At 39.2% G+C, this 15153-nt stretch overlaps 1 protein-coding gene across 1 annotated transcript in view; it reads left to right on the top strand.

Moving 5' to 3' along the window:
- Positions 1 to 354: 354 nt before the first annotated feature.
- The window catches only part of OTUD4 (OTU deubiquitinase 4), a 31718-nt gene continuing 16919 nt past the window's right edge, over positions 355 to 15153 (top strand). Inside the window, exons 1-8 of the mRNA XM_070948919.1 lie at positions 355 to 556; positions 3856 to 3939; positions 5261 to 5311; positions 8064 to 8110; positions 8952 to 9024; positions 9176 to 9257; positions 11734 to 11872; positions 13726 to 13765. Coding sequence (XP_070805020.1) covers positions 383 to 556; positions 3856 to 3939; positions 5261 to 5311; positions 8064 to 8110; positions 8952 to 9024; positions 9176 to 9257; positions 11734 to 11872; positions 13726 to 13765 — 690 coding nt within the window. The 5' untranslated portion in view covers positions 355 to 382. The remainder of the gene's footprint in view (positions 557 to 3855; positions 3940 to 5260; positions 5312 to 8063; positions 8111 to 8951; positions 9025 to 9175; positions 9258 to 11733; positions 11873 to 13725; positions 13766 to 15153) is intronic.

The raw sequence follows: 15153 nt of genomic DNA, 5'->3' as shown, positions 1-15153 counted from the left end.
GGGTTAGTGGGGATTAGAGGCCCGGCGGGTGTCCCGAGAAGGAGGCCGAAGAGGGACAAAAAAAAAAAGAAAAAAAAAAAAAAGAAGAGCAAGTCGCCCGTGGTCTCCGCTTCAAGTGGCGCCTCTCGCAAGAGTCCCACATGCGAGTTGCAAACGTGAACCCGGCGCCTCCCGCTGCTCCAGCCGCCGCCTTCTTAGCAACCGCCTCTCGCCTTCGGACAGCTTTTCCCGGCGGGTTTCTTTCCATGCCGGTCGCCCTGTGTTATATAGCCATTTAGTTTCTTTTTCAACCATGTGGGGCTAACTTAAAGAGGGGAGTGTGGGGTGGGGGTGGGGGGGTTTAAAGGACTTTCCCTGCCGCTTCTGGAGCAATAAACCCAACATGGAGGAGGAAGAGGCGACCGGCAACAAGGAGGAGCAGAAGAGCCGCCTGGGCAACGGCGTGGAGGAGAGCCCTGGCGAGGCTGCCATGGACGGCTACTTGCGATCTCAGGGATTGTACCGCAAGCGAGTGGCGAAAGACGGGTCGTGCCTTTTCCGAGCGGTGGCCGAGCAGGTAAAAAAGTGCGGATCTCCGTAAGCAGCCCCGGCTCGGGTCAGAGCAAGAGGGCCCCGGGGTCGTAGGAAGGGGCGCCTCTCTCAACTTGTTACCACTACAATCCCCATCACTCTCCAGAGGGAAATAATCGAAGAAACGGCTGGAAATCGATGGGGGGAAGGAAGCGAATCTTGGTTCGCCGTAGGCCGCAGCAGATGGAAATTCCCCGTTAGCAGGGAAGGAGGTCTTGGCTGAGCGAGGCCGGCTGTGGACTGTCACAAACCGCAACCAACACCGGAGACGGCTACTAAGGAAGTTTTTCTGCGTCTAGCTTTGGGCTCCCTCCAGGGTGAAAAGGGAGCAGTTAGAGCAGAGAACTTGGCAGCTTTAAGACTTGTGGACTACAACTCCCAGAATTCTCCAGCCAGCTTATGCTATGTTATGCTGGCTGGAGAATTCTGGGAGTTGAAGTCCACAAGTCTTAAAGCTGCCAAGTTTAAAGACCTCTGAGTTAGGGAGTAGCCGCTTTATGGGGAGAAAAAAAAAATCCACCTGGGAAAGAAAATTCGGGATGGAAAGTCATTCTCCAGGCCTTCCTTATTTGCAGCGACTCCAGATCGTCGCTCATCCTAGTTTCTAGGGAGACTTGAAATCTTGCTTTTGCATCCAGAAAGTTATTTGGGCGTTAAGTTTCTGTTTCCTGTTTAGGAAAAAAAAAAAGTGATTCATTTTGTTGGCCCAGGAAAAAAAAAAGGGGGTGGGGCAGGAGAAGAGATTATTTTTGTATTTTGCACTCTGGCCCATTTAAATCTGAATAATTTCACCCAGTGTACATATGGTGTGAATGATATGCAGGGTGCAAAACAAGAAAAAAAATGCAAGGGATCCAAAGCTTTTAATCTTTGCTATTAAAGTACAAATGTCATTGAAGCTGATTGGCTTTGTTTTTCCTGTGGCTCAGCAGACTTGCAGGGTATTTGTGTGTCCCAATTGGCATTTAAATGCAGCCTGCAGGATGTCTGGCCTTTTGAATAAATGGATGCCCCAAGGGCTGCTTTAATTTAGGCTAGCTCCCTATAGCCCTAATGACTAGGCACTTTAAAAAAAGGCAGGAATGGAAAGCTTTCCAGAATATTGATATACTTTCACTTTCACCCACATAACATTGGATTCTGATATGAAAGTGGTACTTGATTACCACTTGAGAGGAATTATCAAATCTGACATACTTTAGGATGGTTCCCAAGAAAAGTTAATATTCATCAGGAAGTTCTTGGTTTGACTTGCATGTCCTTTGTGGAATTTATGAGATAAGCAACTGTATTTCCTCCAGTTGCTTTGAATTCCAACTCTGTAAACCCAGCACAGGGTCAGTGAACAGAAATTATGGGAGCTGTAGTCCCAAATAAGTGAATGTCATTATATTGCTGGCAATAGATTGGGTCAGCTAGTTCTGGATCCTCTTCAAATGTCAATAAAAGAAATGTTTCCAAGGGAGAAACGTTTCCAGGTTAACCCAACACTAAACCACAATCTAGCCCAGGGATGTCAAACTGGCGGCCCGCGGGCCAGATGCATCATGCACAGGTGACACCCACTCCAGCGCCATGAATGGGAAAAACATCACTTGACAGCAACGTGACGCAATGAGTTTGACACCCATGATCTAGCCAATCAGATTATACTAAATTTTGTGTGAATATAGCTGATGTTACTACTAGTTTATGGTTCAAAGTATTTTGAGAATCCAGAAAATTGGATTGAATAAACCATGGTTCAATTAATAGGATGAAGACTCTGAACTCAGCCAGCTCCTTGATGCCACAGGTTCTAATTTTCCTATAGTAGGCCAACATAGCTAATTCTTTGGAAATAGCTGCATTCCAAATGAGTGTAAAATAATGCATGCCAGGGATTTGAGCAGCATTTGTATACAGGTAGTCCTCAACTCACAACCATTCATTTAGCAACTTTTTGAAATTACACTGGCACTGAAAAAAGTAACTTACAACTGGTTTTTACACTTATGAACGTTGCAGCGCCCCCACAGCCATGTGATCACGTGACTTGGCAACCAACATGTATTTACAATGGTTGCAACATCCCAGGGTCATGTAATTGCCATTTGCAACCTTCCTAGCCAGTTCTGACAAGCAAAACATGGGGGAAATCCAATTTGTTTAAATGATTGCATAATTTACTTAACAGCTGCAGTGATTCACTTTATGGTGGGAGGTCATAAAATTGACAATTAACAATCTTGCTGAACAATGGAAATTCTGGTCTCAGTTATAATTTGTACATTGAGGACTACCTGTATAAATTGTTATAAAATCTAATCAATACAAGTGTTGATCTGTCAGAAAAATCAATATCCACAAGTTTTTTTTAGGACATTAAAGAGTATCTAAATTGAAGGTCTTCAAAACTCTTCATCAGACAGGATATTCAAAAAAGCAAGAAACAGTAAACAAACCTGTCCATTATTGTGGTGCTGGAATTTTTTTTAGTTCAGATGAAGTCTTTGTGTCTATACCATGACTGTAGGTGTAATTGACAGGTTTCATTAGGACTTTGCATGATAAAACAATGTCCTGCAGCTTTGAAAACGCACACAAAGCCAATTAAACACCAGCCTGTCTCAATACTGGCTCATTGATTCATTATTCAGGCAAAACATGTATCAACATGTTCTCTATTCTGTAAAGAATAAATAGCTTTTAAGAGTTCACCTTCATGTGTTCCTTGAACTTTTAAGATTTCAGATATTAGTTTCTTGAGATTTTGCATTACTGTACGCTTTGTATTTTAATAATCCTGTAATATATTCATCTGAAAAGTGCTAAAATTGATTTAATATGTACTGCATCTATGTCTAGATATTTCTGTGACTCGTTGCATGGAATGATAACATTTAAGATGGGTCCATAATTTCTTTGAATTAGGTCTTTTACTTAGCTTCATTAGAAACATAACTATTGCTAACCTTGAAAACAGCCTCAGTTCTGAAGGATAAGAGATCATTTTATTTTTTTAATTTCCTAGATAAATAAAACAACTAAATATTGTTGAAATAAAAAACATATTGTTTCCAAAATATAGATTGGACCCAGATGGTTTCTTCTGGATATATTATTTTAAATAATCATTTTTTTGAAAGCTTATTTTGAAATTGGCAGGAGGAATTTAATTTATAAATTAAAGCTGAATTCTAGCTCTAATTTAACAACTTTTAACTTTCACAACTTTTAGATTTTAAATTGTAAGTAAATATACATAAATTTGGAACTCTCTTTTTTAAATAACTTTTTTTCCAGGTTTTCCACTCACAGTCTCAACATCTTGATGTTAGGATGGCCTGTATAAACTATCTGTGGAAAAACAGAGAGAAATTTGAAGCGGTAAAAACATTATTATATTATGGATAACTATTAAAGCCATTCTGAACCTTTTAAGCACATCTCCTTTTTTACCATTATGTTCTGAGAAAAAGCATGGTCAATTTGCTTATGATGCATTTTATTCCAACTAAGAGGATCTATAGGTAGTGCCTAAATAGACCACTTCTTGATTATTCCTTGTATCAAATGTTGTGATTTATAATGAACAGAAGACAAAATATAAATGTACTAAATAAACCATACAAGTTTATTATCATATGATGATGTTAAAAAAATTTGTTTTGCTTTTGGGAAGAAACTAACTGTGGGCATAAAGTCTGTCATAACCATGAAAAATCCATGGTCTAGTTTGCTTTTTTTTTTTGGTTTAGCATCCTGTAGTTGCTAAACCATGTTGTATGGTTTAGTATGTAGGGTAAATTCAACTACTTGTCACTTAACCATGGTTTATTTAACTATGATAGGTGAAACCCAGTTCAATATGATATGTGCCACATCAATATCAGGCAGTTCAGTAAAACTATTTCTTACATGCTGTATACATCCTCACAATACCATTTAATTTTGTACTTTCAACTATGGTTAATTTCAACTTCCACAATTCCCACTTAGAATGGGACTGGCAGTGCTGTTTTTGATATGAAAATTCTAGCCCAAAACATTTGGTGGGTTCCAGAGTAATTAAGGTTTTCATCAACCATTAGTTTACCTTTTATGAAGCTAGATACCTTCTGGGACTCATTAGGACTCATTGGGTTTTTAAGAATGCTTTGGGTGTAGAAGTGGCTAACATTATGTTCTAACAATATATATACAATATATATCTCTTGAAACGTGGTTAATATAAATGTATTCACTTTGGTTGGCATATGGAAGCATGAGAAGTGGATGCATCCGAGATACATCCATTATTTCAAAATTTTGAAATTTCTGTAGTGAAGCATTTATCAACAGTGAGAACTTGTAGATATGCAGCCTCATCTCATAGAATTCTTAGCCATAGTGAATTCTGGGATTTGAAATCCATTTACATCTGAAAATTACTAAGTTTGTAAACAGCCTGGAGCTTTTCCACAATATCCCGTTGTCTCCCACTGAGTTACCAACCTGCAATTATGGAAAGGAAGTTAATATATGACCCAGTGCATTCCTAGATGCTAGTCAGAAGTATATAATTTCTGGAGTTTTACTTATGAATAAATCGTAAGTCTTCACAATTTGAAGATTAGAAGTAAGAATCCTTGATCAAATCTTTTTACAGAAATGAGCCTTGTTATCTTCATCACAGTGCTATTAACTTCTTCATGTTCATGCTCTACAGTTTATAGAGGGGTCATTTGAGGAATATCTGAAGCGTCTGGAAAATCCACAGGTATGTACTATCAAATTAACAGCATATAACATTTGGCTTATCTCATTCCCTTAAGGACTGAATCTTGGATAGTACATGTAACAGTTTTTCAAAGAATGGTTAAAAAAGTAAAATGTATGGGTGACTACAGGTAGTCCTCAATTTACGACCACAACTGAGCCCAAAATTTCTGTTGCTAAGCCAGACAGTTAAGTGAATGTTGCCCCATTTTCTTGCCACAATTGTTAAGTGAATCACTTCAGTTGTTAAATTAGTAACAATGGTTGTTAAGTGAATCTGGCTTGTCAGAAGTTTGCAAAAGGTGATCACATGACCCCAAGGCACTGCAAAAGTGACTTATGACCATTTTCACATTGACAGTTACAGCATTCCTATGATCACGTGATAAAAATTCAGACATTTGGCAACTGATTCATATATATATATATATATATATATATATATATATATATATATATATATGACTCATATATGAGTCAGTTGCCAAGCGTCTGAATTGTGATCATGTGACCATAGGAATGCTGCAACCGTCAATGTGAAAAATGGTCAAAGGTAACTTTTTTCAGTGCCATTGTAATGTCAAACTGTCACTAAATGAATTCTTGTAAGTCAAGGACTACTTCAAGTGTTTGAGGGGGGATTTGAAGTTGCACAGAACATGTACATTTCCTGCAAATATAGTTTTGTTTATAGCCATTTGTTTATTATAGCTTGCATAAAGCAAAAGAAAGACAAACTTCACATGATACACAAAAATAATAAATGATGTGTATGAAAACTTAAGGAACCATGTCACCAAAACCATGTTCCTTAAGCAGTAAAATGAGTCTTGTCCTTAAGCAGTAAAATGAATCTTGCCATCTTTTCTCTTGTCAGAAACTTAAAATGGCTGAGTGAGTAAACTGCTTTTTGCTGGAAAATTAGCAATAATTAGACAGATGAAGGTAATTAGTTTAGGAATCTATTATCAGGATAAAACTCTTGACTAAATAATAATTCTTGGGTATCTAACAAGACCATATTTCCTATATAGACTTTATCTGTGCGACATGAATGGTCAGAGACCACTTACTAGGTCCCCATCTATCAGGAGGTGAACAGAGGCACTCAATGGGTGTTCTGGGTGGCAGTTCCCTCATATAGAACAGCTTTTCCTCTAATCTGAGGATGGCAGGAGAGGATTGCAGGAGATCTTTGAGGCTTGAGTGTAGAATCACAAGCCTTTATTTTTTAATTTTTTTTATTATTCATATTTCTATGCCGCCCACTCTCCGAGGACTCTGGGCGGCTTACACCAAAGAGAGTATACTAAATAGTATATTGCCCCCAACAATCTGGGTCCTCATTTTACCCACCTCAGAAGGATGGAAGGCTGAGTCAACCTTGAGCCGGTGAGATTTGATCCTCTGATCTGCTGAACTAGCAGTCAGCTGAAGTAGCTGCAGTACTGCACCCTAACCACTGTGCCACCTACGCCTTAATATGTGTTGTGGTAGAAACATTAAAGTATCTCACTATGAAATTTGTTTACGCAAATTACTGAACAACCCATAGCTTCCCCACCTAGTTTTGCAGGTAGAATTGGGGATTGGAGGAATAAAACTTGTAGGGAAGTTTTTATCTGCTTCTGTAAATTTAAAATAGGGAGAATGGTAGTCCACTTGTTATACTCACTTAGGGAGCGTATTAATCTGACTCTGGTGTTCGTAGTAATTGGAATGATTAAAGTTCAGTTATTACTTTTTGAGCTTCTCCCTTGAGGTAATGGTAGGATAATTCTTTTCTGTTGGCTCCTCAAAGAAAATGATAAGCCAGAAGACTAGAAGGCATTAGTGCTGGAACAAAATATGCTATTGTTCTGTCTGGAATACTGTTTTTCAAATTAATGTAATTAATAAATCTCCAATGCCAGGCTATGAAGGGGCATATTTAATGCATATCTGTTTTGGCATTTTTGTATATTGTCTCGTGCTCTTTCTACTTATGACCTCTTGAGTTCTTTCTACTTATTGGGCAAAGATAAGAATGCAGTTGATCCTTCCCATATTTGAACTGCAGCATCATTGGAGGTGGAAACAAGGCCAATGTTTTTAATATTTTGCATTATGCATTAAGCCTTATTGTGGAGTTTTCACTGTTGTTTCACATAAAAAGGTAGTATTTGGAATTTGAAGTCAGATTATTTTCTCTGGTTAAATTGCATAGAGACAGTCTGTTCTGTTCTCGGGTTGCATTGTTGGATAGGGCTTTTACTATAAAGGAGAGCAAAAATAGGGACAGTTAGGATACATTTCTGCCCGTATAAGCAAAGCATGCAGGAATTGAATGTTTTAATAAGGTTATGAAGTTACAAATCAAGACTTTTGGGACAGGATATTTTGTATACCAAGCAGCCGTGCTTCAGGAAGAATAAGGAACATATCCTAAAAATGGAAAGAATTGATTTTAAATGAATTAAAAATTCATGAAAACTTCTATGGAATTACGAAAACTTTAATATTGGTGAGTTGTAAGAAATGCACATTCATTGAGGCTTTATTAAGTAAACTTTTCCCAATCTGGAACCATTGAGATACATTATATTGCAATTTGGGTCATATCTCCTATAATTTGTAATTGAGAAAGGTTAAACCAAAGTATTAACTATTGCTGCTTGCTAATGATTTAAGGATTCTTATCCTTTGGGAATTTCACTGGTTATTTACATGCTACTTATTATTTACTTACAATATTTTTTCTCTTTCTGCTACAGGAATGGGTTGGACAAGTTGAAATAAGTGCCCTTTCTCTTATGTTCAAGTAAGAAACATTTCTTTAAGGTTCAAAAGAATAATGCTCAAACCTTGTGGAAGCGGGTGGCATAAGAGAATCTCAAGGTCACCAGGGTGTGTTCCCACCATGTAAGGTGGGGGGGGGATAGTGATAGATTCCCCCATTAGCTCACATTGCCAGTGATCTGACAAAAAGATCATATCTGGTGTGTGACCCTCTAGTCCTGTGATGGCGAACCTATGGCACACATGCCACGAGTGGCACACAGTGTCCTCTCTGCAGGCATGTCAGCTGTCGCCCCAGCCCAACTCCACCGCCCATACGCATGCGTCTCCCACCGGCCAGCTGGTCTTCGGGTTTGCCATGCATGCGTGGGGGGCGGGGCGCATGCACGGGGGGTGCAGGTTGGTGCAAGAGGCTTTTCAGGCCCATAACGGGGCATTGGGGGGCTTGTGCAGCACCCCCACGCCCCATTTGGGCCTGGAAAACCACCTGCACCAACCTGGAAGCCAAAAAGGGGCCGCAAGGGGCCCTAGGTGCATGTGTGGGGGTAGCATGTGTGGGGGATTCTGGGAGTTGAAGTCCACCCATCTTCAAGCTTCCAAGGTTGAGAAACACTGTGTTAAGGAGTCCTGTTCCATCTAATAGCCATTGCCAATTCTTGCTGCTTGACCTGAGCCTTGCAGTTAATAGTTACACGCTGCCATTGCAGAATTCACAAGATATTTTTCTTGAATTACATAAACTCATTAAACAAAGAATCATGTACATTTTCTGTCAAGATCAGTCTATTCTATTTTTATTTATTATTCATTTCATAATAAAACTTGTGATTTATAGATGGTTTTTCCCTTTATACGTTTTCTAGAAAAGATTTTATAATATATCGGGAACCAAACTGCACTCCTTCTTATATAACTGAAAATGGCTTTCCCGACAAGGTAAGATGAATCCAACTGTAATAGATCTTGCTACTCATATAACTTGAAGAATTGTGAATTTTTTGCAGAAGTGATGTAGGTGCTAGTTAACTTGTCAGTTTGTAAATTTGTTACCTAATTATACCTTAAATATTCTTGTGCTCCTTTTTAGATATTGCTGTGTTTTTCAAATGGCAATCACTATGATATTGTCTATCCTATAGACTACACAATCAAGGCTGCTCTTTGTCAGTGTAAGTATTAATGTGATATATCAACTTTGAAATGTGATCATAGTGTGGGATCAGAAAGAATCCCTCACATAGTTGCATGTTTCTATATTTATTTATTTTTATTTATTTATCAAATTTTTTTACCGCCCTTCTCCCAAAGGGACTCAGGGCGGTGTACAGCCAAGATAAAAAGCAACAATATAAAAGTTAAAAACAATTTAAAATTACTAAATAGTTTGGCCAATCATCTAAAACACAATACCTCATTAAAATAATATTTTAGGCCAGCCCTGCTTGATGGAATAATAGCGTTTTAAGGGCGCGGCGGAAGGTACGGAGGTTGGAAATCCGACAAATCTCTGGGGGCAGCTCATTCCAGAGGGCAGGTGCTCCCACAGAGAAGGCTCTCCCCCTGGGAGTCGCCAGTCGACACTGTCTACCGACAGCACCCTGAGGAGACCCTCTCTGTGGAAGCGTACTGGTCGGTGGGAGGCTATTGGAAGCAGAATGCGGTCTCGTAAATATCCAGGTCCTATGCCATGGAGCGCTTTAAAGGTAGCAATAAACATCTTGAATCGCACCCGGAAGACCACTGGGAGCCAGTGCAGCTCGCGCAGGAGCGGTGTTACATGGGAGCACCGAGTCGCCCCCATAATCACCTGTGCGGCTGCATTCTGGACCAGTTGGAGCCTCTGGGTGCTCTTCAAGGGGAGCCCCATGTAGAAAGCGTTACAGTAGTCCAGACGGGAAGTGATGAGAGCGTGAGTGACTGTGCGCAAGGCGTCCCAGTCCAGAAAGGGGCGCAACTGGTGAATCAGGCGAACCTGATAAAAACCCCCCCTGGCCACAGCCGTCAGGTGGTTTTCTAAAGACAGCTGTCCAGGAGGGACACCCAAGTTGTGAACCCTCTCTGAGTGGGCCAAAGTCTCACCCCCTATAGTCAGTGATGGAACCAACTGACTATTATGGGACTATGACGAGACACTGGAAACCACAGCCACTCGGTCTTGGAGGAGTTGAGCCTGAGCTTGTTTCTCCCCATCCAGATCCGTACGGCCTCCAGGCACTGGGTCATCACTTCAAGGGCATCATTGGGGTGGCCTGGGGTGGAAATGTACAGCTGAGTGTCATCAGCATACTGATGGAAATCGACCCCGAAGCCACGGATGATCTCACCCAGCGGCTTCACATAAATGTTGAACAGGAGAGGCGAGAGGACCGACCCCTGCGGCACCCCACAAACTAGGCTCCTCGGGGTCAACCTCTGCCCCCCTGTTAACACAGACTGCGTACAATCAGAAAGGGAGGAGGAGAACCACCGTAACACGGTGCCCCCCCCAACCCCTCCAACTGACGCAGCATGATACCATGGTCGATGGTATCAAAAGCCGCTGAGAGATCTAACAGGACCAGGACAGAGGAAGAACCCCTGTCCCGAGCCCTCCAGAGATCATCAACCAATGCGACCAATGCCATTTCCGTGCTGTACCCAGGCCTGAAGCCCGACTGGAACGGATCTAGATAGTCCGCTTCATCCAGGTACTGGGGAAGCTGTCGCACCACCACACTCTCCACAACCTTCACCACAAAGCGAAGGTTGGAGACTGGACGATAGTTTGATAAAACAGCTGGGTCCAGAGAAGGCTTCTTGAGGAGGGGCCTCACCACAGCCTCTTTCAAGGCAGCGGGAAAGAGATATATGGTTTGGCTATTTTAACAGGAAAAAATGTAATCAAAATGTAAATGCTGGCAGAGAGGGCCTACTGCAGTTCCTGTTGGTGAAAGAACTCCTACTATTGGGGTCCAGAAGTGCCTTCCCTGCTGTAGCACCCACCCTCTGGAACCACCTATTCTCCAAGGTTCCACTGTTCCATTATTTTATTATTATTCCCAAAGGTATAGAGTGTATTTCTTAGAGAACTGCAGTTTTTAGGGAATTGCAGTGAGTAATTAGCCGTCTCTGTTTCCCTTTTTAGGAAAGGATAAATCTGCCTCTTCATTTTCAATTCTACTTCCTTGCAGCATTCCCATAAATCATTCAAGGGAGTTAATAATCTAAAATAAAATACAATTACAATCAAATAAAATATTTGATTGCCCAAATAATAATTTTAAATATTTTTATTTTCTTTTTAATTATTTACATTTTATTTTAAATTATTAACATCCTTGAGTATTTTATGGACAGAAAGGTAGCATGTACTGTACATCAAAATAAGAATAAATTTTCCCTATTGTAAATTCTATACAAATATAATTGTATAGTTCTATATCCTTAACAGAATATATGGATATGCCTAGCCACTTCCCCAAATCACTGCTGCAATAATTTTTGAAGGGTGCCGGCTGTTTAACCTCTGGAAAATTATACTTGCTGCCTAACTTTAAAATGTCCTGAGTTTTGTCAACAGTCCCTTTTAGAGCTTTTTATTTTATTTTAACATAACTAAAGTATGTTTGTGATAAATGCCTATTATTTGTTTTGTGTCTTAACTAGCTATTCTGTATCAATTGCTATATGAAAAAGTATTTGACATTGATGTGAATAAAGTCTTAGAAAAACTGAACCATGATGATTTGATTAAGAATGGCAGAAGAAACAGTGAAGAATCTGATTCAGAGGATGAAGATCTAGAGTAAGTAAGCCTGTGTGTTTAAAGGTTAAGATGGTAGTATAGATATAATTTATTCTACAGTTATAGAGAGAATAAAGTACAGAAAAGTGAAATAGTATGTTTTCCTCAAAACTATACGCATTATCAGGTTTACTGAGTATTAATGGGAATTTCACCTGAAAGATACCTGTAAGGTGTCAGATTGAGGAAGACCATTGTATATAAAATAGCTAAATAATATGACTGAATTGTTACAGAAATAAATTTTGGTCAAAGGAAGGAATAAGTATAGGGGATTAATTCTCCCTTCTTATAATACTTGCACTTTGTATGGTTCTTTAGGGCCTTATTTCACTCTACTAATCAACAAAGGATACAATCTTATATCATTCTTTTAGCCAGCCTGTGTGTCTCCATAAACCATAGTTCTTGACAACTTGATAGATTGCATATGTAGAAAGCATATGTAAGATCATATACATATTAAACATACAATTTGATTTTTCATTATTTTAGCAACAAATATGATTTGATTTGAAAACCCAGTTACTGGTGCAAAATACCCACTCTCAACTTTATATAAAAATGAAATTAGAATTTGTGTCCTTGGCTCAGAGGGTGAGGCAGGAGCTCTGATATTTCCCATCAATAGTAATGTAGAGGGCATTTGAATTGATAGTTAAGCTCTTGCCCAGTGATGTTTGGTATGGCCAGAATTTTAATAATTTACAAATAAGAAATAGGTTGCTGCTCCATTTTAAAACAGGGTGCTATTGAACATGCTGAACTACAAGCTAATCAATTGCCTTTTATTTTTACTGACACCATAGGCCTTAGTTGCTCAGTTAACACATGCACAGGAATGATCTTAAAGCTAGACTTATAACTAGCTTTCTTTCACTTGCTGAATTTCAAATGTGTTGAATGTGCAACTCTCAGAAGTCATAAAGGTTGCAGATTAGGAAGATAACGAGAGATTTTTGCCTGTTTGTTTTAATTTCCAGTATCTCTTCTGTTGGTGTCAGAGTTAATACAGAAAGGCATTACAACTTGTGAGCTGGATAGGGTTAAATATTCTCGTCGCCCTGAGATTGAGGCTGACTCCAACCCTGTTGGCCTTTTGGAAGGCCCTCAGAACATGAACTTGGAGTGATAGAGTGGAGGGTGTTGGATGATTATATGATAATTAACCAGAGTCACTTTGTGGGTGACTATAAAAATGTGATAAAATAAATAATTGTTGAATTTTAACACTAAGCCAGCAACACTTGAGATGGCCAGTGGGGTGGAGGTGGGGCATAATTGATGGTATGGGGGCTATATATGAACTGCTAAAATAAACCATGGAGATGCATAAGTTTCCTCTATTGTCCCTGTCCAAAACAATTTTTAAGGTTAATATTCAACTGGTTGTGTATATGTTTATTATAGTCACAATAGGTTAGTTGTGGCTTCATAGAATATCATTCTGATTGCTTCCTGATTGCTTATTTGTACCCTATCACTATTATTAAGTGTTGTACCTTACGATTCTTGATGAACATATCTTTTCTTTTATGTACACTGAGAGCATATGCACTAAGACAAATTCCTTGTGTGTCCAATCACACTTGGCCAATAAAAGATTCTATTCTATTCTATTCTATTCTATTCTATTCTATTCTATTCTATTCTATTCTATTCTATTCTATTCTATTCTATTCTATTCTATTCTATTCTATTCTAGCTGCTCAGAGTGAAATGCACTGTATGTCTATGCTCCTCAGAGTTTACTTCTTTCATAAGAGTAAACACCAATAATGATTGTTTAAATGAAAACAGAGTTCTTACTTGAATTTGAAATGTTTCTGTTGTATATCTTTTCCTTTGTCCAGAAGTGAAGAGGCTGTAACAAGTTATACAAACAACAAGAAGGTATTTTATTTCAGTCTGTTTACTTATTTATTCAATGTCTATGGCTGATCCTCTTATATAGTGTGACTCTGGGTGATTTTATTAACGTCTTGAATTTTTGCAATCCACTGTAACTTGGAATCACAATTGCTATTACCTATCTTCTAGAATAATTTACTTGGTATACTCTTAATATCTTTAGTAGATGAGAAAGAGCGCTAGTAGCCCAGAGCCCACGAGCCTTACTGGCAAGTAAAAACAAAATAAAATAAATTTTGTAGTTTCATCTTCTGGTCATACAGTGTTGTGTGTGACTTAGGAAAGAAGCCCTTCTCCTTTGGGAGGTAGATCCATCTTAACAAGATGTAGAACAAATTTTATTTTTTAAAAAAGGAAAGCAGATAGTACAAATTCCTTTTTTTCAGTTTTTATATATAAAATATCCAGTGCTGGAGAGAGAAAAAAAATGGAGTATTTTTAAAAGTCAATATCTAAAAATGATCTCCCATAGAGAAATTATAAAGGGCACTATGCAATTCAGAGTATATCACAAGATAGATCTGCTATTAATATAAAAACATATCGGAATTCTTTATTTGGGAAGTAGTTAAAGAAGTATAAGCCTGTGAATATAGAAAGGCATCAGAACAAGAATATACAAATGGTCCTCATTTAATAACCACTCATTCAGTGACGGTTCGAGCTTATGACAGTGTCAAATAAGTGGTACTTACAACTGGTCCTTAAACGTTCCAATTCTTGCAGAGCCCCTGTGATCACATAATCATGATCTGGATGCTTAGCAATCAGCCTGGATCTCCAATCTTTGCAACATCCCATGATCATGGGGAACATGATTTGCAAACTTCCCTGCTGAGCTTTCCATAAGCAAAGTAAATGGGGAATCTGGCAGGAAGTTTTACGTTGTGATCATGTCATGTTTCACTTAATGATTGGTGTGGTCCACATTTAAAGATGATAACTGGGGACTCCTGGAACTGTCACTGCTAAGTGGCATGGTCATGCGACATCAAGCTTTACAACCACATCACTTAGCGACAGAAGTTGTGTCCATCCTTAAGTGATGACTAACTGTAATACACTGCAGCTGATGCTATTAATGTGAAAGATTTAAAGAGTTAAACTTAACTTTAAAAGGTTGTACTAATCCAGAGGTCTTCAAACTTGGCAGCTTTAAGACTTGTGGACTTAAAGTACCCAGGTACTTACAAGACCGTCTTCTGCCACCGGTAGCCTCCCACCGACCAGTACGCTCCCACAGAGAGGGCCTTCTCAGGGTGCCATCGGCCAGACAATGCCGGCTGGCGGCCCCCAGGGGGAGAGCATTCTCTGTGGGGGCACCTACCCTCTGGAATGAGTTGCCTCCAGAGATACAGCGGATCCCTGAC

This window comes from Pituophis catenifer, unplaced genomic scaffold, assembly GCF_029215685.1.
Source record: "Pituophis catenifer annectens isolate HBS135680 unplaced genomic scaffold, rPitCat1.0.hap2 SCAF_8, whole genome shotgun sequence".
In the NCBI taxonomy this organism is placed as follows: Eukaryota; Metazoa; Chordata; class Lepidosauria; order Squamata; family Colubridae; genus Pituophis; species Pituophis catenifer.
This window is presented reverse-complemented; position numbering and strand designations above follow the sequence as displayed.